Source organism: Gadus macrocephalus, chromosome 2 (assembly GCF_031168955.1).
Source record: "Gadus macrocephalus chromosome 2, ASM3116895v1".
Lineage (NCBI taxonomy): Eukaryota > Metazoa > Chordata > Actinopteri > Gadiformes > Gadidae > Gadus > Gadus macrocephalus.
This window is the reverse complement of record NC_082383.1, coordinates 18,823,023-18,846,715: the sequence shown is the minus strand read 5'-3', so window position 1 is coordinate 18,846,715 and position 23,693 is coordinate 18,823,023. Positions and strand designations below refer to the sequence as shown.

The 23,693-nt window shown below is 52.3% G+C and overlaps 1 protein-coding gene across 2 annotated transcripts in view; it reads right to left on the bottom strand.

The window, feature by feature from the left end:
• The window catches only part of LOC132451652 (myosin-9-like), a 42,893-nt gene that overhangs the window by 1,575 nt on the left and 17,625 nt on the right, over window positions 1–23,693 (bottom strand). Inside the window, exons 1-35 of one of the 2 annotated variants that reach the window (XM_060044239.1) lie at window positions 22,850–22,880; window positions 20,473–20,565; window positions 20,296–20,359; window positions 19,641–19,739; window positions 18,999–19,142; window positions 18,514–18,609; window positions 17,758–18,029; window positions 16,921–17,094; window positions 16,331–16,504; window positions 15,686–15,800; window positions 13,878–14,065; window positions 13,319–13,440; window positions 12,987–13,056; window positions 11,875–12,035; window positions 11,680–11,788; window positions 11,200–11,331; window positions 10,566–10,772; window positions 10,138–10,275; window positions 9,693–9,816; window positions 9,242–9,413; window positions 8,665–8,877; window positions 8,214–8,358; window positions 7,672–7,878; window positions 7,286–7,390; window positions 6,719–6,871; window positions 6,157–6,405; window positions 5,699–5,911; window positions 5,045–5,257; window positions 4,328–4,489; window positions 3,756–3,884; window positions 3,218–3,306; window positions 2,598–2,721; window positions 1,688–1,896; window positions 1,304–1,412; window positions 461–633 (exon numbers count right to left, since the gene is read on the bottom strand). In XM_060044239.1, coding sequence (XP_059900222.1) covers window positions 461–633; window positions 1,304–1,412; window positions 1,688–1,896; window positions 2,598–2,721; window positions 3,218–3,306; window positions 3,756–3,884; window positions 4,328–4,489; window positions 5,045–5,257; window positions 5,699–5,911; window positions 6,157–6,405; window positions 6,719–6,871; window positions 7,286–7,390; window positions 7,672–7,878; window positions 8,214–8,358; window positions 8,665–8,877; window positions 9,242–9,413; window positions 9,693–9,816; window positions 10,138–10,275; window positions 10,566–10,772; window positions 11,200–11,331; window positions 11,680–11,788; window positions 11,875–12,035; window positions 12,987–13,056; window positions 13,319–13,440; window positions 13,878–14,065; window positions 15,686–15,800; window positions 16,331–16,504; window positions 16,921–17,094; window positions 17,758–18,029; window positions 18,514–18,609; window positions 18,999–19,142; window positions 19,641–19,671 — 4,922 coding nt within the window. In that variant the 5' untranslated portion in view covers window positions 19,672–19,739; window positions 20,296–20,359; window positions 20,473–20,565; window positions 22,850–22,880. Of the gene's footprint in view, window positions 1–456; window positions 634–1,303; window positions 1,413–1,687; window positions 1,897–2,597; window positions 2,722–3,217; window positions 3,307–3,755; window positions 3,885–4,327; window positions 4,490–5,044; window positions 5,258–5,698; window positions 5,912–6,156; window positions 6,406–6,718; window positions 6,872–7,285; window positions 7,391–7,671; window positions 7,879–8,213; window positions 8,359–8,664; window positions 8,878–9,241; window positions 9,414–9,692; window positions 9,817–10,137; window positions 10,276–10,565; window positions 10,773–11,199; window positions 11,332–11,679; window positions 11,789–11,874; window positions 12,036–12,986; window positions 13,057–13,318; window positions 13,441–13,877; window positions 14,066–15,685; window positions 15,801–16,330; window positions 16,505–16,920; window positions 17,095–17,757; window positions 18,030–18,513; window positions 18,610–18,998; window positions 19,143–19,640; window positions 19,740–20,295; window positions 20,360–20,472; window positions 20,566–22,849; window positions 22,881–23,069; window positions 23,108–23,693 lie in introns of those variants that run through there. The other variant, XM_060044249.1, reaches the window with a different exon arrangement.

The window sequence follows — 23,693 nt, the reverse complement described above, 5'->3', positions numbered from 1 at the left end:
TCAGGAGCTCGGTGGTCAACACGGACCTCGTCACCTCACACATTCCATCGTCCACCGTTACTGACTGGAGATCAGTACGATTTATATTCATTTTTCTTTTACAATTCATTAGTTAAATATAGATGTTATAATATCAATGAATCTCAACAAAACAGCCAGGACTAAAGGAAAGAGCAGGTTATATGTTGACTGCTTCCAATGTTGTGTCGGCCATACTTAAGAAGGATTCATTGCTTTTTTAGTGAATAATACAGAACATAAGGAACTTAATAAATTATAAAAAAATAAAATTTGTCAAAATAATCGCAATTCGATTATTTCCCCAAATCATTCAGCCCTGCTCTATTCTCGTCATTTACTCTGCCTTCCACGACTATTAATCAATGAAAAGTCAAGGTATTTGGTCTGGACGGGGTCCTAACCGGAGCTGGGGTGGGGGGGGGTCTGGGGGGGGTCTCACCTGAGCTTGCTCTTCAGCGTGCTGACCTCCCGGTTCATGGCGTCGGCCGACTCCGAGGCGTCCTCCAGCTCGCGCATCAGCTTCCTGCGGTTGGCGTTGGCCCGCTGCGCCTCCTCCTCCGCCTCCTCCAGCTGCCGCTTCAGCTGCTTCATGCGGGAGTTCAGCTTGTCGGCCTGGAGGGGAGGAGACGCGTCAACACAGACGTCAACACAGGGCCACCACGCGGCATGGGGGTACAGGTCTTTAGGTATGTTGCATCAGGGTATGGGGTATCATGGGGTACCTTGTCCTTGGGTTTAGGGGGTCAGGCATCAGTATAGGGTATGGGGTATCAATGGGGTATCATGGGGTACCTTGTCCTTGGGTTTAGGGGGTCAGGCATCAGTATAGGGTATGGGGTATCAATGGGGTATCATGGGGTACCTTGTCCTTGGGTTTAGGGGGTCAGGCATCAGTATAGGGTATGGGGTATCAATGGGGTATCATGGGGTACCTTGTCCTTGGGTTTAGGGGGTCAGGCATCAGTATAGGGTATGGGGTATCAATGGGGTATCATGGGGTACCTTGTCCTTGGGTTTAGGGGGTCAGGCATCAGTATAGGGTATGGGGTATCAATGGGGTATCATGGGGTACCTTGTCCTTGGGTTTAGGGGGTCAGGCATCAGTATAGGGTATGGGGTATCAATGGGGTATCATTGGGTACCTTGTCCTTGGGTTTAGGGGGTCAGGCATCAGTATAGGGTATGGGGTATCAATGGGGTATCATGGGGTACCTTGTCCTTGGGTTTAGGGGGTCAGGCATCAGTATAGGGTATGGGGTATCAATGGGGTATCATGGGGTACCTGGTCCTTGTACTGCTCGGTGTTGCGTCTCTCGTCGTCCACCGTCAGGATCACCTCCTTCAGCTTCTTCTCCGTACGGCGGACCAGCTTGGAGGCCGCCTGCCGCTCCCTGGAACACACAGAACCCGGTGTTAGAACCTAGAACCTCCCTCTACCTCCACAGAACCCGGGATAAGAACCTAGAACCTCCCTCTACAGAATATATTCTCTAATGTCTGAACTGGTCTCATAGTGGACTATAGTGGTGTCTGTGTGTCTGACATGGTCTCCTAGTGGACCATAGTGGTGTCTGTGTGTCTGACATGGTCTCCTAGTGGACCATAGTGGTGTCTGTGTGTCTGACATGGTCTCCTAGTGGACCATAGTGGTGTCTGTATGTCTGACCTGGTCTCCATGTCCAGCTGCTCCTCCAGCTGTGCGATCTTGGCCTCCATGGCGGCGATGGCGGCCTTGTACTTGCTCTTAACGGTGCCCTCCAGCTCGCCCAGCTTCAGCTTCAGCTCCTTGTTCTGCCGCTCCATCTGCGCCCGCGCCCCCTCCAGGCGCTGGGAGGTACTGCGCTCCGCCGTCAGCTCCACGTTCATCTGGTCTGTCTGGGGAGGGAAGGGAGAGGGGGGAGTCAGGGGACGGTGAGGAGATAAGCGGTAACTAGGTAACCACTGGTCTAGTATTATGAGTTAGGTTTAGGGTTAGGGTCACAATGAAACCACTAGGAGAGGATACAGTATGATGGGATAGCACCCGGTCAGCTCTGACCGGATCCAACAGTACTCAGAGCGAGCAGAAGAGGGTTAGATCAGGTAGATCACTAACATACATAGAGCCATAATTAATAGATCAGTAACATAGCGATGGGTGTATATCTATCACTGACCCATTGGTCATAGATCTAAAGCAGTAGAAACTGACCCACATGTCTTAGATCTATAGCAGTAGAAGCTAGCCCACAGGTCATGGATCTATAGCAGTAGAAGCTGACCCACAGGTCCTAGATCTATAGCAGTGGAAGCTGACCCAGAGGTCCTAGATCTATAGCAGTAGAAGCTGACCCAGAGGTCCTAGATCTATAGCAGTAGAAGCTGACCCAGAGGTCCTAGATCTATAGCAGTCGAAGCTGACCCAGAGGTCCTAGATCTATAGCAGTGGAAGCTGACCCAGAGGTCCTAGATCTATAGCAGTAGAAGCTGACCCAGAGGTCCTAGATCTATAGCAGTAGAAGCTGACCCACAGGTCATAGATCTATAGCAGCATAAGCTGACACACAGGTCCCAGATCTATAGCAGTAGAAGCTGACCTGCAGCAGGGCTCTCTTGAGGCGGTCGTTGACCAGCTCCGTGTTGCACTGCTCCTCCTCCAGCTCCTCCTCCAGCTGTGCGATGCGAGCCTCCAGCCTCCTCTTCTCCTCGGCCACCTGGGCGCTGGGGGGGGAGAAGGAGGGGCAGAGAGGAGGGAGGAGCAGAGAGGATGAGAGAGGAGCAGGGAGGAGAGAGGAGCAGGAGGGAGCAGAGAGGGGCAGGGAGGAGAAGGGGGGAGAAGGCGTTAATGCAAGTCAATGGTATGGACTCCCATAAGGTGAAGAGTGAGTAACTAAGGTGGTTTTCATTCAAACTTTTCCATAGAACCTCAATATGAATGATGTTAGGTATAGAGGTGTGTGAATCCACTCAGCCTCTATACCTAACATCATTCTGTTCAGCTAGGAATTAAGGTTTCACCTTAACCTCACGTTTTAATGAAACTCAACTGAGATTGTCATCAGTCTGAACTTCATACGAGCATCTGCTCATCGACTAAGGTTCTGCAAGTATTATTAAAGGTGTGAATGGGATCACCAGGGGGACGTAACAACGGGATAAGGGGTCAGTCTGTCGAGCTGTGAATCTGATTGGACCAGAGGCAGGGGGCGGGTCTTACTTCTTGGCAGCCTGGCTGTTGATCTCGTCCTGCAGCTCGTCTCTCTCCTGCTGGGCCTGTCTCTTCACTCTCTCGGCGGCGGCCAGCTCCTACACCCCCCCAAAGAGAAAATGGTTAGGCTCAACTGCACAGGGGGAGGGGGAGGGGCAGCAGGAGGCACCATCACAGGCTCCACCCCCTGAGTAGGGGCGGGACTAAATATCGACACGGCGATATATCGTTGCCCTTCTTATCTCATGCAATACGAGAATAAACATGCTGGCGCCAAATATCAACATCATTTTATTTTTTTTATCAGGTTTGTTTATGATTTATTTTTGCTTTGTTTTGTGCTTTATTCATGGTGAGTAAGACAGGTAATATCAACCACAAAAAAAACAATATTTAATGAAAGAACGAGGCGCTCTACACTGATTTCCCTGCTCATCGAGGAGGCGCTCAACACGTGAACGAGGGAAACTTGAACACAAGTTAACTAACCAAAAACGAGACGTTTGGACCACGAATAAACCAACGGAGGGGGTGAGGGGGGACTGACCTCCTGCATCTGGATCATGTCGGCCTCCATGCCCTTCAACTTCTTCTCCGTCTCCTTGGCCTGGGCCAGGATCTCCTCCCGGGACATGCGGGTGTCCTCCAGCTCCCGGATCAGCTCCTTCATCTGGGCCTGAGGAGGAGGAGGAGGAGGATGAGGATGAGGATGAGGAGATGCCAGGGTCAGTGTTGAACCAGGATCAGTGTTGAACACAACAGAACATCTTTTTTCTAGTCATTATAAATGTGTATAATTCACATAGACTCTGCATAGCCTCCCCCCTGACCCCCCTTACACACTTATCGTATGTGGTACGTCCTGCCACTTAAAAACAGTACCAAGCATCGTTTAGCATCTTATCCTAGCTGTCTGTTGTATACGGGGAATGGGTAAACCTAGTGATTATTAGTGCTTGGCACTTGGTTCTATGAACATCCGAACTTTACCAACTGCAATATATAATGGTTTCTCTTTCTTCTGACTGACGTACTTATTGTAAGTCGCTGTGGATAAAAGCGTCTGCTAAACGCCCTGAATGTAAGTGTACAATATGAACACGTTATGCGCGTCTGTACCTGGAGTTTCTTGAGCTGCTTCAGGGCCTCATCGCGGTTCTTGTTGGCCATGTCGATGGCCGACTCCAGCTCCTTCAGGTCCAGCTCCAGCTTCTTACGCGCTGCCGTGGCAACGGACCGCTGCTTCCTCTCATCCTCCAGCTCCAGCTCCATCTCCCGCACCTGGAGGGGGATAGAGGGCGGAGGTCAGACGCATCCCATGATACGGGAGACCGGTAACTAAGGAGACACCCTTATCTTAGTAAGTCCAGACCCAGGTCATTAAGGGGACCGTTCAGGTTCGAGCATCGTGCTCAAGGAGGTTTGAATTCCCCATCCTTTCTAAACAAGCAGTTTATTAGGGGATTAACGGGCTGGAAAAAAAATCCCATTAATACCCTATTGGTCCCGATGCGACCTCTGAAAATGTCACATCGGGAGTTTAATGCACTGAGCTGAAGCGCATTTGATTCTTTTTCCATCCAGTGATCCCAACATTCCCTGGAGCGGGACCACACAGGAGCGTCTGGAGCCAGAGACAGATGGGAGGCTGGCCTCCGCCCAATCAGAATACAGAGGGGAAGGGATTGGAAAAAGGTGTCTGGTGACGAAGGAAGGGAGAGGGCTGAGGAAGAGGAGGAGGAGAAAGTGGGGAAGAGGAGGAGGTGGAGTACATCTGAAGGGAGGAGATTGAGCAACAAAGCAGGAGTAGGAGGAGGTGTCTGTCAGCAGCCTCACCTGTTTGACCAGCGCTCTCTTCTTCTCCTCTCCCATCTCGTCGCGGCCGGCCAGGTCGCGGTCGTACTGCGCCTTCATGGCCTGCATGTTGACCTCCAGACGCAGCTTGGCGTCCTCCGTGGCCTGCAGCTCGTCCTCCAGCTCCTCCAGCTGCACGCGCATCTCCTCCAGCTGCTGGTCCTGGCCACGCTTCGACTTCTCCAGCTCGTGGACCTGGAGGGGAGAGAGGGGGCAGACTGGGGTCAAGCATGGGAGGACCAACGAGGAAACGCAAGGCTGGAATGCAGGAGACCAGAGGTAGAAAGACGCTAGACGTTTTGACGGTCCAAATATACGGTTAACACATTTAGAGGAGAAGACCAGTTACAGTTTGTGTGGTGAAGCATTATTATAATTATAAATGTAAATGATCTAGTTCTGAAAGAAAAGTTTGTCGACAGTAAGTGAAGCGACTATCAATTGCCGTCATCGTAAGAGAACCATCCAATAAGAACAAGTGCTAATAGTAGTAACACCGATAGAGGCTCTATTGGTATATTCTCGGTATCGGCCGACACTGAAGTTCACAAATCGGTATCGGGAAGGAAAAAAAGGTTTCGGAAAATCTGTAACTATAACACGGTACAGTCAGAGGTGGACGGCGGGTGGACGTACACTCTTGCCGACGTCGTCCTTGGAGGAGACCAGGTCCTCCATCTCGGCGCGCAGCAGCTTGTTGTTGCGGTCCAGCTCGTCCTTGTTGTCCATCAGGGCCTCCAGCTCGCGGGTCAGGGCCAGCGCCCGCGTCTCCTTCTCCCGGGCCTCCGCCTCCGCGCGGTCCCGCTCCTCCGCGTAGCGCGCAGAGATGGTCTTCTCCTCCGCCAGCATCTGGAGGGGTCAGGGGTCACTGGTTAGAGGCACTGGTTATAGAGCCACTGGGCCTGGCTGGGACGGTTTGTCTTTCCCATGTCTAGCGTCTTTCAGAAACGTTGGGTCTTATTTAAAATAAGACGAAGCAATGCATTTTTTAAATGCTTCGCTCCCTTTTTCCGGGCCAGCATAAACGGGCGTGACGAAGCTAGGTCACAGCCGAGGCCGTCATCATGTTTCATGGGGTCTCGGTCTCCACTCACCTGATCAAACTTCTTCTGCTTCTTCTCCAGGTTGGAGACGATCTGCCGGAGGTGGTCCTGGTCGACCAGCAGGTCGTCCAGCTCCTGCTGCAGCCGCGTCTTGGTCTTGTCCAGCTTCTCGAAGGCGGCGCACTTCTCCTCCATGCGCTGGCTCACGCCCTCCAGGTCCCGCTGCAGCCGCTTCCTGCCCTCCTCTGCGTTCTCCAGTGAGCCCGCCTCCAGCTCCACCTTCTTCTTCATGTCCATCAGCTATTGGACAACAGCGCATGTCACTCAGAGCTCAGGCATCAAATCAAAGCTTTATGTAAAAAGCGATTTTGATGCCTAAACAGCAACACAAAGTCCTTTACAACCACAAAGAGCTTTATTATTTGAATTACCATTTTACTTTATTATTATTATTAAACTATTTTATTTACTATTTAACAAATGATTATTGTCATTGTCTAAAGGTAGTTCCTTTAGAAACAATTCCCAAGCCCTCAGAACTCTGATCAGGGGGCCAGGGCAGAGGGGGCGTGGCCTGGTCTGGGGGGGCGTGGCCTGGGCCAGGTGAGCTTACCTGCGCCTGCACCATGAGGAGCTGCTTCTCCACGTTCTTCTTGGACTCCTCCTCCTCCTCAAGCTGCTCCCGCAGCCCGTTCTGCTCGTCCTCCAGCTGCCGCAGCTTGGTGTTCAGGGTGAGCTTCTGGCGCGTCTCCTCCGCCATCAGCTCCTGGAGAGGGGGAGGAGGGAGGGAGAGAGGAGGAAGAGCGAGGAGAGAGAGCGAAGAGAGAGGAGGGAGAGCGAGGAGAGAGGATGGAGAGCGAGGAGAGAGAGAGCGAGGAGAGAGAAGAGAGCGAGAGCAAGAGCGAGAGCAAGAGCGAGAGCGAGAGCAAGAGCGAGTAAAAGGGAAGAGGGAAGGAGAGAGGAGGGAGAGCGAGGAGAGAGGAGAGGCCATGGCAGGAGGGTCAGAGAGAGAGAGAGAGACAGATAAGAAAGAGTGTGGCGAAAAAAGTATGAGAAAGAAGCAAAACAATGACAGCAGATGAGTCATCCATACAACAGACAGTTCTATTGAAAAAAAACAATCCGCTGCCAATCTAGTGTCCAGACCCTGAGGAGGTCTGAGCGGCTCAGCTGGTCATACCTGGACGTCCTGGAGCTGCGACTCCACGCTGGAGCAGTCCTTGGTGGCTTTGATGGACTTGCCCTCCACCTCGCTCAGCAACCCGCTCACGTTGTCCAGCTCCGCCTGCGAGGAACACGGGGAGCAGAGTGTTGAGCGGAGGTTCACACAGCATCAGGGGTAAGGATCAAGACCGCAATCCAGCACTTAACCTTTTCACAGTTATTCTGTATTCGTCGTTAGACATATCGTGATTTATCATTTTAGGATTTTCAAACAATATATTGATCATGGCAGAATCGCCGTATGGCGATTATCGGTATCACGGGCCATGTATCGGTTATCGTAGCGTGAGGTACCCTGTGACCCCCCCCCCCCCCCACCCCCTGGGAGGCACGGCGTCTCACCTGCAGCTTGGTGACCCTCTCGGCCAGCTCCTGCCGCTGGCGCTCGCTCTCGCCATGCTTGACCTGCAGCTCCTGGACCTGGCCCTCCGCCTTCTTCCGGCGGTGCTCTGATTCGCCCTTGCCCTGCATCAGCGTCTGCAGCTCGATGGCCAGCTCGTTGCGCTCCGACTCCAGAGCCTGCTTGGTCTTGTCCACGGACACCTTGTTCTGCAGGAGGAGGAGGAGGAAGAGAAACAGTCAGAATCTGGACCTGACTGCACTTTGGTTTGCTTTAAAATGATTTATCTAGCGCTTTTCTGACCACTGGCCACTCAAAGCACCCATTCACGTACACATTCACACCGACGGCAGTGTCAGCCATGCAAGGCGACAGCCATCTCGCCGGGAGCCGTTAGGGTTGAATGTCTTAATCAAGGACACCTCGACACAGCTAGGAGGAGCCGGGGATTGAACTAGCAACCTTCCGGTTACCAGCCAACCTGCTCTACTTGATAAACAAATCCAGCCCAAGCCTTCTCTCCGAACTTGGCCGTGATCCTCACCCTCTTGGCCTGCTCCAGCTGCTCGTTGAGCTCGTCAAAGGCCTGCCCGTGCTTCTGCCTCATCTCCGCCACCTGCATCTCGTGGACCTTGGCATCCTCCTCCAGGGCCTTCTTCAGGTGGGTCACCTCCGTCTCACGCTTGCTCCTGGAGACAGACACGGAGACGTGTTAAGAGGAGCTACTAGGAGACGCTTACTAAATAATACGCGTAATGATAAAATAAAGCTCTGAATGGAAAAAAATCTACGGTTATAGAAGTTTTATAATTTGACTATGACTGGGACCAACTGGAGGCAGAACAGACCCATGTGGGCACTTGTTTCTAGTCTGTGGTGGGAGGGTGTGTTTGGTTCTAGTCTCAGAGCATCAGCTGTGTTTGGTTCTAGTCTCGGAGCGTCGGGTGTGCTTGGTTCTAGTCTCAGAGCGTCGGGTGCGTTCCGCGGCGGGCTACCTGAGCTCCAGCTGGGTGGCGGTGGAGTCCAGCGTGTCCTCCAGCTCCGTCTTCAGCGCCTCCAGCTCTTCCCCGAGGTCGCGGCGGTGCTTCTCCGCCTTGGCCCGGGCCTGCCGCTCCAGGTCCAGGTCCTCCTGAAGCTCAGACAGCTGCGCCTCCATCTCGCGGATCTTCTTCTGGGCCAGGTTCTTCAGGGCCGCCTCCTCCTCCATCCTGGGGGGGGGGGGGGATGTTGAGGTCATGGAGCAGGGCTGAGTTGTCCTGTTTAACTCTACACCTCTCTTAGGTACAGGGCTCTACCTGGTCTCAGACCAGTCCCTAAATGGACTCTACCTGGTCTCAGACCAGTCCCTACATGGACTCTACCTGGTCTCAGACCAGTCCCTAAATGGACTCTACCTGGTCTCAGACCAGTCCCTAAATGGACTCTACCTGGTCTCAGACCAGTCCCTACATGGACTCTACCTGGTCTCAGACCAGTCCCTACATGGACTCTACCTGGTCTGAGTTTTCTGTACGAGAGAACTCAAAATCGAGGGAGGTGTAGTGTCTATTCCCTTCGAAGACCCCAGCCTACCTTGCGAGGGCGGCCTGCAGCTCCTCCTCCTTCTTGGCCAGCTGGAGGCGGAGCTCGGCGATCTGGGCCTGCAGCTCGGCGATCTGGTCGTGGAGCTCCGCAGAGTCTCCGTCCTGCTTGCGCCGGTTCTTCTCCAGCTCCTGCCGCTGCTTCTCCTCGCGACGCAGGCGGTCTGGGGGGGGGGGGGGGGGGGGGGGTTATTGAGTGGTCGGAGGAACCCAGAACACAGAAGGCTGGGGTCTAGAAACCTCTGGTCTGAAACCCAAACCTCGACCTAGCTAGGTATCATAACATGATCACGTAGATGGGTCCACAATCAATAGTCTTCTTGGAGCAGTACAAGATTTTAGAATTCTGTACGTTTTCTGTCTTCTGTTCCACAAATCTAGACTTATAAGCGCGGTATGTCATATGTTGTCTGGGGGGGGGCTTCGCCAGAGCACCAGCTTACCCTCCAGGTCTGTGATCATGGCCTCATGCTTGGTCTTCAGCTTCTGCAGACTCTTGGACTTCTCCTCCTCCTCCGCCAGGTTGGAGGTGAACTCGGAGATCCTCTCCTCAAACAGCTTCTTCTCCTGCACAACGAAACAGACAAACGTTGTATACATCCATAAGAGCTGTGTGTGATGATACCCTAGGCATACATCCATCTACTTAACTAGGTCCAGATTACCCTATTAGACTGAGTCCTTAAGAAAAGGTGTGGCTAGGGCTGGATTTAAATGATGAGTTTATGTAAAACAAGGGGTTAGGGTAAGCAGCAGATCTTCCAAATTTAAGTCCTGCTGGACATCTTGATCACCAGAACAAAGCTGTACTCGTATCATGAGTGATGGGTGAGTGACGGGTGAGTGACGGGTGAGTGACGGGTGAGTGACGGGTGTTGATGCACGGACCTTGTTGAGCTTGTTGTTCTGGTCGTCCAGCACCATCACGTCCTCCTCCACCTTCTTCATCTTGGCCTCCAGGGTGACCTTCTCCAGCTGAAGCCTCTGCCGGGCGGCCTCCTCCTCATCCAGCTGCTGCTCCAGGTCCTGAGAGGAGAGACGGGGCAGGTTAACACCGGCCTGTGCTCTTATACACCCTCCTGCACCCCCTCACACCCTCTTGTCCCCTCTCACCCTCCTGTCCCCTCAAACCCTCCTCACACCCTCCTGCCCCCCCTCACTCCCTCCTGCCCCCCCTCACTCCCTCCTGTCCCCCCTCACCCCGATGTTGAGCTCCTCCCCTCTCTCCCTCCCCCCTACCCTCCCTCCCTCCCTCCACTAACCCCGATGTTGGGCTGCATCGTCTCCCTCCTCCCTCCCCTCCCCCTCCCACTCACCCCGATGTTGAGCTGCATCTTCTTCCTCTCGGTCTGCAGCTGCGTGGTGCGCTCCTCCTCCTCCTCCATGCGGCCCTCCAGCTCGTGGAGGACCTCCTCCAGCTCCTGCTTGCGGACGGCAAGGCGGGACCTCATCTCCTCCGCCTCGGCACACAGCTCCGTCTCCGCCTGGAGCTGCTCCTGCAGGGCCAGCTTCTCCGCCCCCAGCTGGAGGAGGAGGAGGAGGGGAGAGGAGAAGGAGGGAATGTAGAGAGGAGGACTTTAAACCCTGCTTACTTCACTTTATCATTCTATTGAGCCGTCCGTCTGAAGCCACTTGATAATGGATCAGACAGATGGACAATTTTAGTCTCCCAGTATAAATCTGATGAGGCTATACATGGTCATACATTCATCTAAACATTTCTCGTCGTTTCATTTGTCCTCAACCCTAGCAGGGTCGTTCAGATGAACCCTGGAGGATGGCAAGTGGACCGTCTGCGGCGCTCTAGTGGCCGCTGCTGGATGTGCTACCCGTAGTGGCCTGCGGTGGAAGTGCGGCCCTCTAGTGGCCTGCGGTGGAAGTGCGGCCCTCTAGTGGCCTGCGGTGGAAGTGCGGCCCTCTAGTGGCCACTGGTGGATGCGCTGCTCTCACCTGCTGCTGCTTGGACTCCATCTCAGTGAGCTGCTGCTCGGCATACGTCTGCTGCTCCTTCACCTTGTTGAGCTCCTCGTCCTTGGCCAACATCTCCTCCTCCTGCCTGGAGACCTGCAGCAGAGGCTTCACCTGGGGGGGAGGGGGGGGAGGGAGGGGAGAGGAGAGAGGGAGGGGAGGAGAGGGAGGGGGGAGGAGAGGGAAGGACAGGGAGAGGGGGGAGGGAGGGGGGGAGAGAGGGGAGGAGAGAATTAATAAATAAATAAAATTAACCATAAACAAGAAGCTCAGCATGACACTGAGACTCCATGGATCATATTAGGAAACACAAAGATCTATAAATATTCACATAGACATTCATGTTTTATTGCAGTCATTTGTAGGACATGTCGACACAACTGAATTACTGAACAGTCGACCCCGCAGGTATGGCACTGGGGTCGCAATCCCTGACCCCCAGGCCGTGGTTGCCGTGGTTACCTTGGTGAACAGCCTCCACCACTGCCAGTTGCGGAGCTTCAGGTAGGCTGCGCAGTTCCTCTGGATCACCTTCATGGCCGTCAGCTGCTGCTGCCGCTTGGCGAAGGCCCTGAGGGGGGGAGGGGGACGGGGTTAGCCAAGCTCCACCCCTTCTGGTGCACCTTGGGAAATTAAGTCTGGGTCGGGGTGTCTTACTTGCGGGCCACGTAACCACGGCACCAGGCCTGGAAGCTGATGATGACCTCGGTGATCTTCATGTCGCGCTCCTCCTCCAGGTGGGCCAGGACTCCGGCCCGGAAGAACACCTTGCTCTGCCCGATCCGGTACAGGTTGGGGTCCAGCTCCAGGCTTTTGATCTGACCAGGGAGGAGAGATCAACAGCTTTATAATGAGATGGTTCTGGGACCACCATTACTCGATTTCGTATTGAAATAACCATCTAGATATAACATCAATTAGTTTAGAGCAGGGGTCACCAACACAGTGCCCGCGGGCACCATGGCGCCCGCAAGGACCACATTAGGCGCCCGCAGGCCTGGTCTAAAAATAGCACTACTCATTCTTGAACAACTCTATCCCACCTTTTTGAAGTCAATGTTGATATTGTTGAATTATTGTGAGAAATCATTAACATAACTTAATTAATTAACATGTCTTCACATAGATGAGTATCATTAATAGTAATGTATAACTAAAGGCAAACTGAGCCAATTTGTTATTTCAGAAGAGTGTATAGAACTGGGTGCCCTTCGTATGAATCAGTGCCCATGAAGTAGCTCTCAGGTTCAAAAAGGTTGGTGACCCCTGGTTTAGAGCTTATTGCATCAATGTTAAAGTTGGTAAATTCAATCAATACAATTAAATATTTAACTAGAGGTTCAAGTTAAATAAAACTTGAGTTCAACTATACGATAAGCTTGATGCAGTTAGAACATTAAATATACGTTAACATTTGCCTAATTGGATCATTGTTGTGATTTAATTGTTGTAAGTTAAGTGTTGCATTGACATTAAAGGGATACTCTGAGTGAACCACACTCAGACGAGTCGTGTCTAGACCAATCACAGTGCATCCAGAAGGGGAGTTTGCTGGCTGTTTGTAGAACAACTACAATCTGGTGTCAACGTTGACACCCAGCAAACTCTCCGGCTGGACACACAACGAAGGATCTGGAGTCAAACCGCTGGTCTGAACCTGGGTACGACACCTCGCCGTATCCCTTTAAGATGGTTGGTGCGCTTAGAAGATAACATCAATTGCTATGGTGAATCCGGTTCTTTGAGAGGTGGTCGCTAGGTGTTCGTACCATGAGCACGCAGGCCTGTTTCCCGTCCATGAAGCCCTTGGGGATGGCGTTGGGAGTTAGGATCTCGTACCTGGAGTCACAAACAGGGAGTTAATACACACAAGGTGTGACACACACACACACACACACACACACACACACACACACACACACACACACACACACACACACACACACACACACACACACACACACACACACACACACACACACACACACACACACCCACCCCCCTCATCAGTTGAGGTCACAGAGTGTGTGCGTTCATGCGTTTTTGTGCAGTCTTTGTCCAGTGAATGTTGTGTTTGTTTCATGCGTGTCCGGTGCGTCACCTCTGCCTGAACTCCTGGAACACGATGCGGTTGGGGAAGCCCTGGCGGCAGATCCTGATCCCCTCCAGGACCCCGTTACAGCGGAGCTGGTCCAGCACCAGGTGGGGGTCCAGCTTACCCGCCTGCAGAAGGGAACGCACCAGGGGTCAGACCTGGAGCGGACGGGTCTGAGCCAACCTGAACCAGATCTACGGCCATGGTAACACACTAAATCCAATATACTGCCATGGTAACAGACTAAATCCAATCTACTGTCATGGTAATAGTAAATAGGGCTCCAGTGCGGCTTATATATGTACACATCATTCAATTTAGCTGCTGCGGTTTATACTCCGGTGCGCCTTATAGTGCGGAAAATTCGGCAGATCAAAACCAATAGATATGCCAGGTTAGCATTAGACTCAGGCTACCTGGCATGCCAGCCAAAGTTAGTGTCGTATGCTACCAGGCTAGAACCACCATATTCACAACAAGAACAGAACAAACAGTGAGGCTCTCAACGAGACGTTCAGAACCCCGGTCAGGGCAGACCCCAGGTGGGAGGGAATGGACCCCGCACCTTCTTCTCGTGGTTGGGGATGATGCAGCGGACGAAGTTGGGGTTGGTGTTCCTGAGCGTGGCCATGAGCTTGGACAGCTGCTCCTTGTAGAGCTGCCCCACCGTGCGGAACATGCCCTTACGCGTCTTAAAGGCCCCCGGCATCTCAGACATCCCAGCCACCTTGTCCAGGCCCACGATGCGGTCCACTGAGGGGGGGGGGGGGGGGGGGGGAGGGGGGGGGGAGAGTTAACATGAAGATCTCGTGGTTTCTTGTATTCATGTTAACTTGTTGCGCAACTATACATGTATTCAGGTGTCATCTTGTATTAAATATTCCTGTTTATTCATCTCACTTTGAAAGCCTACTTAATTTAATTGGTATTAATCCATTTTCAATCATAAAGTATTGAAAGTGAATTCGATACTCAACGCTGTTAAGTATCAAGAGTTTTTCGGCCCATAAAACGTCCCGTAAACCTTGACAATAATAATAGTCTAACATCAACTCATGTCAACCAGAACACTCCTCAAACTACTGAACAAGGGTGTCTTCCTGTCAAACATGCTGAGGACAAGATCCTTTTAAACAAACGTGAGGAAACACCACACACACAGTGAGGCCAGGGGGCGCCAGAGAGCAGGTCACACCATGCTGAGGAACCATCCAACCACTTCAATGCAGTCACGTGAAACACTGGTGTGCACATCACTGCAAACCCCTCCCGTGTGGAGGGTCCTTATGTTTAAATCACACACGTCCAATAAAAAGCGTGACAAAATCATAGATCTATTTGGTGATCGCACAATCAAACCCATGCAGTTGGATATACCCATTGTTGTAGTACCCATGACCAACACCAGGAGGCCCCAAAAACACTATTACACAGGAGAGAAGGAGAGACCAGGGATTAATGAGGAGAGAGGGGGTGGAGACCAGAGGGACAGGATTCACTGAAAACATGAGGAGATACCAGGGATTAAATAGGAGAGAGGGAGAGAGACCAGAGGGACAGGATTCACTGAATCATGAGGAGGAAATACCAGGGATTAATGAGGGGAGCGGGGAAAGAGACCAGAATTCACTGAAAACATAAGGGGCAAAGAACATGGATACACAAACAACGTGGAAGAGTTTTAGTGCGGGAAGACCGGAAGATGTGAGACTGAGGATGAGGAAGATGGGGGATAGAGGATGAGGAAGATGGGGGATAGAGGATGAGGGGGGCTAGAGCATTAAGAAGATGGGGGATTGTTGATTAGGGATTGATGATGAGGGAGAGGGGGGATTGATGATGAGGGAGAGGGAGGATTGATGATGAGGGAGAGGGGGGTTTGATGATGAGGGAGAGGGGGGGATGGCTGATGACGATTGGCTCGAGGGTCAACAGGCACAGATGAGGGTGAACAAATCAAAGTAAACCGGGTCACCTGAGTCGAGGTGCAGAATAGGAAAGCGGTTGTAGAAATAGGCTCTCTGACAACTCAGAATCCCTGGGGGCCCAGGGGCCCCATGGAGGGGGGGGGGGGGGTAACAGAACGGGGCAACAGAGGAGGATGAGGATGGAGGTGGAGATCAGGGAGGTCAAAGGTTAAGAGACAAAGGTAAGGTGGAAGAGTGAAGAGATCAACAGAAGGTAACATGAAGGTCTCGTGGTTTCATGTATTCATGTTAACTTGTTGTGCAACTATACACGTATTCATGTGTTCATCCATGAATTGTTCATGTTTTTGTATTGTTCATGGGGTCAGGTGACCCCCAGGGCGGTTCAGGTGAGCCCCAAGGGGGGGCCTGGGGCGGTCTGGACCCGAGGGTCAGGTGAACCTACCATCCTTCCAGAGCTCGGAGACGAACTTGTCGGTGGACTGGTTGAGCAGTGAGGCCACGTTGTCGTTGAGCGGGTCCATGTTCTTCATCAGCCACTCGTCAGCCTTGTAGTCAACCTGGGAGGGGGGGTCAGGTCAGACATCAGGAGAAGGGGTGAGGGAGGGAGAAGGGGTGTGAGGGAGTCTGGGCTGGGGTGAGGGAGGGTGAAAGAAGGGGTGGGGGAGGGAGGGAAAAGGGTTGAGGGAGGGAGGAGGAAGGGGGGAGGGAGGGAGGGAGGGAGGGAGGGAGAAGGGGTGAGGGAGGGAGGGAAAAGGGGTGAGGGAGGGAGGATGAAGGCGTGAGGGAGGGAGGGAGAAGGGGTGAGGGAGAAGGGGTGAGGGAGAAGGGGTGAGGGAGAAGGGGTGAGGGAGGGAGGGAGGGAAAATGGGTGAGGGAGGGAGGGAGGGAAAAGGGGTGAGGGAGGGAGGATGAAGGGGTGAGGGAGGGAGGATGAAGGGGTGAGGGAGGGAGGATGAAGGGGTGAGGGAGGGAGGATGAAGAGGTGAGGGAGGGAGGATGAAGAGGTGAGGGAAGGAGGATAAAGGGGTGAGGGAGGGAGAAGGGGTGAGGGAGAAGGGATGAGGGAGAGAGAAGGGGGCAGACTGACCTTGCCGGCGTAGTGCATGATGCAGAAGTCGGCCTCGTCCTTCAGCTTCTTTGGCCGGTGGAACTTGGAGTGCCCCCCCTGCTCCTGCAGAACCTTCTCCACAAAGCTCTTGTCCGTGGCCTTGGGGAACCAGCACTCCTCGTCCAGCAGGGCCAGGATTCCCGGGGGGTTGGCCTGGGGGGGGGGGGGGGGGAGAACCACGATGAGAGAGAACCACAGACACCGACCCAGCTCACCGGACCAGGGGGGCTTCAGATCGACCGCCATGGAACCACAAGATAATGAGGGCTCCCCCGGTGAGAACCAGTCCTCAAACTGAGAATATTGTGGAAACATAAAGCCTTGAAGAGGTTATGAAGAAGATGCTTTTGGTTCAAAACCCAGCGGCCCACTGGGACGTCGGTATTAAGGACAGATGTTGGTCGGATTTAAACAAAGTGTGGGAAGAAGATAGAGTGGGACAAGATTGAGTCACGGCACAAAGACAAAGTACTGGAGAACCAGTACTGCTCCGGTATGATTTATGGGTGTTTCTGTGGGAATACCAGTACATCTCCGTTCTGATTGACAGGTGTCAGTGTTGGACTCACAGGCTTCTCGATGAGGTCGATGCAGGGCTGCAGGTCCAGGCCGAAGTCGATGAAGCTCCACTCGATGCCCTCCCGCTGGTACTCCTCCTGCTCCAGGATGAACATGGTGTGGTTGAACAGCTGCTGCAGCTTCTCGTTGGTGTAGTTGATGCACATCTGCTCAAACGAGTTCAGCTGGAGAGAGAGAGAGAGAGAAGAAGAAGATATTCAGTGATGTGAACCTCTCTGGTTAGCATTGCGAACCGTAACATATTTCCCAGATCTTTCAGGGACACTTCAAGATAAACTGAATAAAAAAATCTCAAGAAAGCAGCCATTAAATAAAAGGTTGGTAAATGAAGGCAGTAAACTAAAGAATGATTCAATTTAGGTTAAAAAAACAACTTGGAATAACCAAATTACGGAATCAAGATCAAATAAATAAAAACGTTATCACGTTATCTAGCGGGATGTTTTTAAGGGTTTGACTGGTGGCAAGGACCGGGGAGGAAAGCAATGCATCATGGGAACTAGCACCAGTAGAGTTTCACCCGTGGACCCGTCCACCAGACCGGCGTGCCTCTGGCTCGCAGGACGGGTCTTCACACAGTCGCGGCAATCAATAAAACAGGCAGTTTTATTGATTCGATAAAACAGTGCGTTTCTCACCAGTTCTCACCGGTTCTCATGAAACGAGCACGTCTGTGCTCGTTTCATGAGAACCGGTGAGAACCGGTCTTCCTTACGCACTTATTGTATGTTGTATCTCCTGGCACTCAATAGCATCTCATCCTCGCAATCTGTGTTGCATGGACGTGCTCGCTGCCGGGAACCGGTCACACCCCACTGGCGCCTCACCTCAAAGATCTCGAAGCCGGCGATGTCCAGGATGCCGATGAAGGAGGCGCCCTGCCTCTTGGTCTTGTCCAGAGCCTTGTTGAGCCTCATCACCAGCCAGCGGAACATCCTCTCATAGGTGGCCTTGGCCAGCGCCTCCACGGCGAACTCCGCCTGCTCCTGGGTCTGGGCCTTCTGCACGTAGTCCCGGCCCACCTTGATGCGCGGAGACAGGATGGCCCGGGTGAAGTCCGTCACGTTCATCCCCATCAGGTGGCACACCTTCTGGGCCGCTGTGGGGGAGAGAGGGGGAGATAGAGGGAGAGAGGGGGAGAGTGTTAGCGTACCATGGAGGGGGGGGGAGACGGGGAGGCTGTTGGCGTACCATGGAGGGGGGGGGAGAGAGGGGGAGGGTGTTAGCGTACCATGGAGGGGGGGAGAGAGGGGGAGGGGGAGCGAAGGAGGTAGAGCGGGTCGCCCTGCATGGTTGACCCCGCCGTCGGTGTGTGATTGTGTGAGTGAACCGTCGCTTTGAATACAACTCAGCTTAATGCCCCTGAATGTAAATGCAGTGGTACCCGTGGTATGGCATGGAGACGCTATGCTACAGGTTTTGTGCCAGTTGTGCCTGTGTGGGTAAGGCACGGATACTTGATGCTAAGCGACTCTCTACTCCGGTACTTCAGCTGTTCTGCGGCACTAGGTCCGTTGTGGCCTTGCATGGGGACCCGGTGCCACACTCCTCTGCATAAGGTCCGGTGTTTGAGGTGTTTTTACCGGTGTTGTCGGGCATGGAGGCCTGGTCGGTGTGGCGCTCCTTCTTGAAGCTCATGTTCCCCAGCTGGAGGACGGAGGACACCACCTTCAGCATGCCTGCAGAGCAACACAACAGGGGTCAAGAACCACGTCACCACAGTAACAACCGGGCCACGCCGGGCAACTCTGACCATGACAATATTTCAGACCCGTTTCATTTAAAGCTTCAAGTCAGACACCCTTACATTCCTATAATTATATTTGTGCAGGCCTTTTTAAACTGATACTACTGGGCTTTCTGCTGTGACAGCCACCTTTCCCCTGGGTTGAACCCAGTTACCAAGCCATCTGCTGCCCCCTATGTGTGGGGGGGCATTACTGCGGGGGTATTAAAGCCCTCTGCTGCCCCCCCAATGTGGCGGGCAGTACAGTGGGGTAATAAAGCAGAGTGCTGCCCCCTATGTCTGGTGGGTGGTACTGCGGGGGTGTCAAAGCGCTCTGCGTACCGATCTGCTCATCCTCGGGGATGCTCATGATCTTCATGGCCTCCAGCGTCTCCGTGAAGAGGTCCTTGTCATGCTGGCCCGGGATGGTCAGGTTGCCGTTGGAAACGAAGCGGTAGTTGCTGTAGCCCTCCAGACACAACTCGGCTGAGAGAGAGAGAGAGAGAGACAACTTTATTTGTAAGTATTATTGTAGGCCTCGGTAATGCAAAACCCATCATGCCAAAAAAATCTCTTCAAATGTACAGATTAAGAGCAAGAGAACGACGATGGATAAGAGGGCAACATTAACCAAAAGTCCCCTTCAAGAAGGTCAGGTCAACATGCATTCTGGATTTTCAGACGGCATTTCTGTTGAACTATAAAGATTCAAGGTTCAGGGTGCTTTATTGTCGCATGCACAACAATTAAAGAAGCAGTCGCTGGCAATGAAATTCTTGAGTCTCGGGCTCCTTCAACAGTGCAATATAGAAATAAAAAGGTACAAGAGAAACACTAGTAAAGACCGCTGGGACCTAAATAAAGACAAATGAATAAACAAACTACAATACTGGACATGAAACAATTAGAATAAAATAGAAATATAATAATAACTGCAATGTATTAATGTCCCCAGTGAGTGAGCGAGTGTGTGTGTGTGCTCACAGCGCAGCTTGTCCCCAGCACCGGTCAGCATGTAGTAGAAGACGTGGAAGGTCCTCTCGTCTTTGGCCTGGCGGATGGCACGGGACTTCTCCAGCAGGTCTGAGGTCAGAGGTCAAGGTCTGCACCCCACTACCATCTCAACACTGACCCGGGTGTAGGGATCCTACAGGGATCCCTTCATACTCATAATCCTACAGAGCTACTGACGTATGCGCTATAGTTCATACTAAGAGCTGCAGCCACAGTAAAACTACTAACCAACTGAGATGATAAGTGAGGAGGTTTGAATGGGACATGGGATATTTCAGGGAGAATCTGATGAGAGAATCTGAGTTCAAACTATGTCAAGGATTTTCCAGGGAGGGGGGGACACACTGACCGCTAGATGGTCTGCTCTCCCTCCCGAGCTTCAAACAAAGCACATAGTCAAGAAAGAGACCATCTTTAGTGGTTCTGCTCTGGAGTTCCCTTCCTGGAGAATGTTTGGCTGTAGGGACGCTGATGAAGTAAAGTCTCAAGGAGCTTCAGCCTATAAAAGATCTGGGACCCAAAAGGTGGGGCAACTGTGACAGATCTTCTGATCGATAAGCTGGCTGTACTGAGGGGATGTGAGTGAGTGACCAGCCGGACATATATATAAATAAACAAAGGATACATGTTTCAATGTTGGCCCCGACGATGTAACCATTGACATCAAAGTTGATCCTAATGAACTTGCCCTGGAAAAAACAAAAACAAAAAACATAGTCCATCAAAAGACTGACGCAAAAAATAACGATCCTTAAAATGGATTATCTTTACCGGGTTCAAGACAAATTAAAAGAAGTCGTACAAATCGGGAAGAGTTGTCGTTCTTGACGGTCTTGGCGTTTCCGAAGGCCTCCAGGATGGGGTTGGCCTGCAGCAGCTGCTTCTCCAGCTCCCCTGGTGGACAGGGGAGGAACAGTAGGAGAGAGAGAGTATAACGGATGAAGACGCCATGAACCGACGACAGACAGCCACAGGCAGGCATCTTATCGCTGTCCCAGCAGATATCACCACCACCATGGTCAGGGCTACGTTGGGGGCGGAGCCAGGCTGTGGGGGCAGAGTCAGGCCTTGAGTGGTGGGGCTTAAAGACTCCTCCCCCTACAGGGCGAGGGGTCACATCTGCGTTTGGTTATCTGCAGAGTCGGTTCACTGTGTTCCGTGTTGACAGAGTCGTGTAATAATTGTTCCCATATGAAACGACTTAGGATCCCAACAAAGAGCATTCAACACAAAACAAACAAGACAGTAAACAAACAAGACCTATTTCCCAAACAGACACACGACATTACACAAGGACACACAACATTCAACTGACACACGCACAGATCGGATTACATGTAGAAAAAAAAAACACATGTTGTGAGTTAAGAGATGACTATCAGAGATATCACCTCCACCGTAGGAACACACACACACACACACACACACACACACACACACACACACACACACACACACACACACACACACACACTTTGGTTTAAGCGTTTGTATTTGTACATCATCTGATTGATAGCGTTGGGAGCAGCTGTACTGAATGAGAGCTTGTGGACGTTAGCAGGAAAAGGCGGATGAGCAAGGTGGAAGCGGTCGGGAGAACAGTGCCGTTGATTCGCTCCTGGCAGAGGATGAGTCGGACGGAGCCAATAAAAACATGTCAGTACACCGCCTAAGTAACGCCTGACAGCTGCTCCGTCAACACCTTGGGTGGAGGACAGTTAAGAGACAGACAGACAGACAGACAGACAGACGGACAGACGGACAGACACAGCGAGACACACAGACATACATATAGACGGACAGACAGACTCACAGACAGACAGAGAGAGAGACTCAAACACAGACAAAGAGAGAGACTCACAAATACAGACAGACAGACATCAGCTCAGCTCTGTTGACGTGGTGCGTCGGTACGATTCCCATGGCAGGGCCACGGAGGACGTTTATGAGGCCTGTTTACGCGGAGCTTATCATAATTCCGCAGAAGCAGCGGCCCCAGGCTGACAGCCTTCAAAGGCTTCGTTCTAAAGGATGCACCGATGGAACAATGATTCACTGAAGATCAACGGGAATCATCACACTATCACACGCCATTCTTCTTCTCCAAGAGTCCTGCTTCTACACATGTTGTGATGGAAAAACCACGCCTGCATCACAGCTGAAAGAATCGGGACAAAAGATCCCGACCGATGAGGTCAGTGACGAGAAATGGCGGATTGTTTGGATTCAGATAAGAATCTAAATGCCTAAATGTAGCCAGGTCACAAAAATATAACCAGAATTATTACTTTTCTGATTGAGGACAACTTTAGATAAACACTTTATTTGCCCTTGATATCAAATCAATATGTTGTCAATACCAGTGTCGGTGCATCCCCCATGAGCAATAGTCCCACACAGTACTTCAGTGTCTCTGGTCAGAGACCTCCATCCACCTGATAGACCACACGTGTGTAAACATGCTGAGGAAGGCAGGAGGTCTGAGAGCAGAGACACTGCTACAACAACAGATCCAACATGGCCGACACAACACAGCACAGATCCAACATGGATACCGCACACAACAGATCCAACAAGGCCGACACAACACCTCACAACACAGATCCAACATGGTTGAACACACACACACACCACACCACAGATCAAACATGCACACAACAGATCCAACATGGCCGCCCGCACACAACACAGCAGTACATTTCGCTGAAAGAGTCCGCCAGGCATATTGGTAACAACATTTCCTCTTGACCGAAATACTTCCCATAATCAACATTCCCTTGTGACCACCCCCTCTACACATCCTACTATTGTCTGGCGCAGTCTTTCAGCAGCAACACAAACGCACACAAACACACACACACAAACACACACAGCTGCCACTGATGGACTCCGTGTACAGACTGCCTGCGTGCTTCCGATTGGCTGAAAAGTCAGGACGCCCTTTGACCTTATAGACACCAGGTGACCCACCACAGAGCACTCCAGCGAGAGGAGGGGGAGGCGAGCAGGGGGGGGGGGGGGGGTGATTGGAGGTGGGGGGTGATGATGGGGGCTGTGTGTGTTTGTGTGGGCGGAGGGGGGGGGGGGGGGGGGTGATGTAGGGAGGAGGAGGAGGAGGAGGAGCGTCCGAAGCAGGGAGGAGGAGCAGCAGGTGGAGGGAGAGAGAGAGGGTAACTCACATGTGACAGGAACGAGCTGTTCTGTTGGTGGGGAGAGAGAAATACAAGGAGCTCAAAACGGAGCGGCGCTTCATATCAACCCCCCCCCCCCCCCCCCCCCCATGGACCCTGAACCGTGGCCAGGGAAGGAGGCTAACCCCGCCACGGGCTAACCCCGCCGCAGGGGCTAGCCCGCAGAGCAGGCCAGCCGCAGAACTAGCCATCCAACCGCTAGCCAGACAGCTAGCCATCTGACAGCCAGCCAGCCTAGCATTAGAACTAGCCTTCTGACAGCTAGCCAGCCAGCTAGCATTAGAACTTGCCCTGTAACAGCTAGCCAACCAGCTAGCAACAGAACTAGCCATCTAACAGCTAGCAGGCTAGCATTAGAACTAGCCATCTGACAGCTACCCAGCTAGCATTAGAACTAGCCATCTAAAAGGCTAGCCAGTCAGCCATTTTGACCCAGGATCTACATTCTTGTCAGGAGCTCCGAGTTACAGAGTCGAACCGACACTGAGCCAAGAGAAGAAAGCTCCACCTTTAAAGAATAATCAATCATAAATCCCAACAGCGATGCTATCGCGCCAACTCTGGTAAAACACGTGTCATTGCAAACGCAGCCGCCATTCTGGGCCCCGTTAAACGCGTCACACGTTCCGACCAATGAGAGGGAGGCTGTTTGTAATGACCGGTGTTTTTAACCAGAGGGACACATTTCTTTGGTTTGAGTTTCCATCTGTGGTCGCTCTGTAAAGCTGGGCAGAGCCGGGGAGAAGGTCTACAGGGCTACGTGCCAGGGTGCTAGGAACGGCTTGTTTACCAGAACATCTGCCATGAAGGACTGGTAACGTGGCTCAGCGGA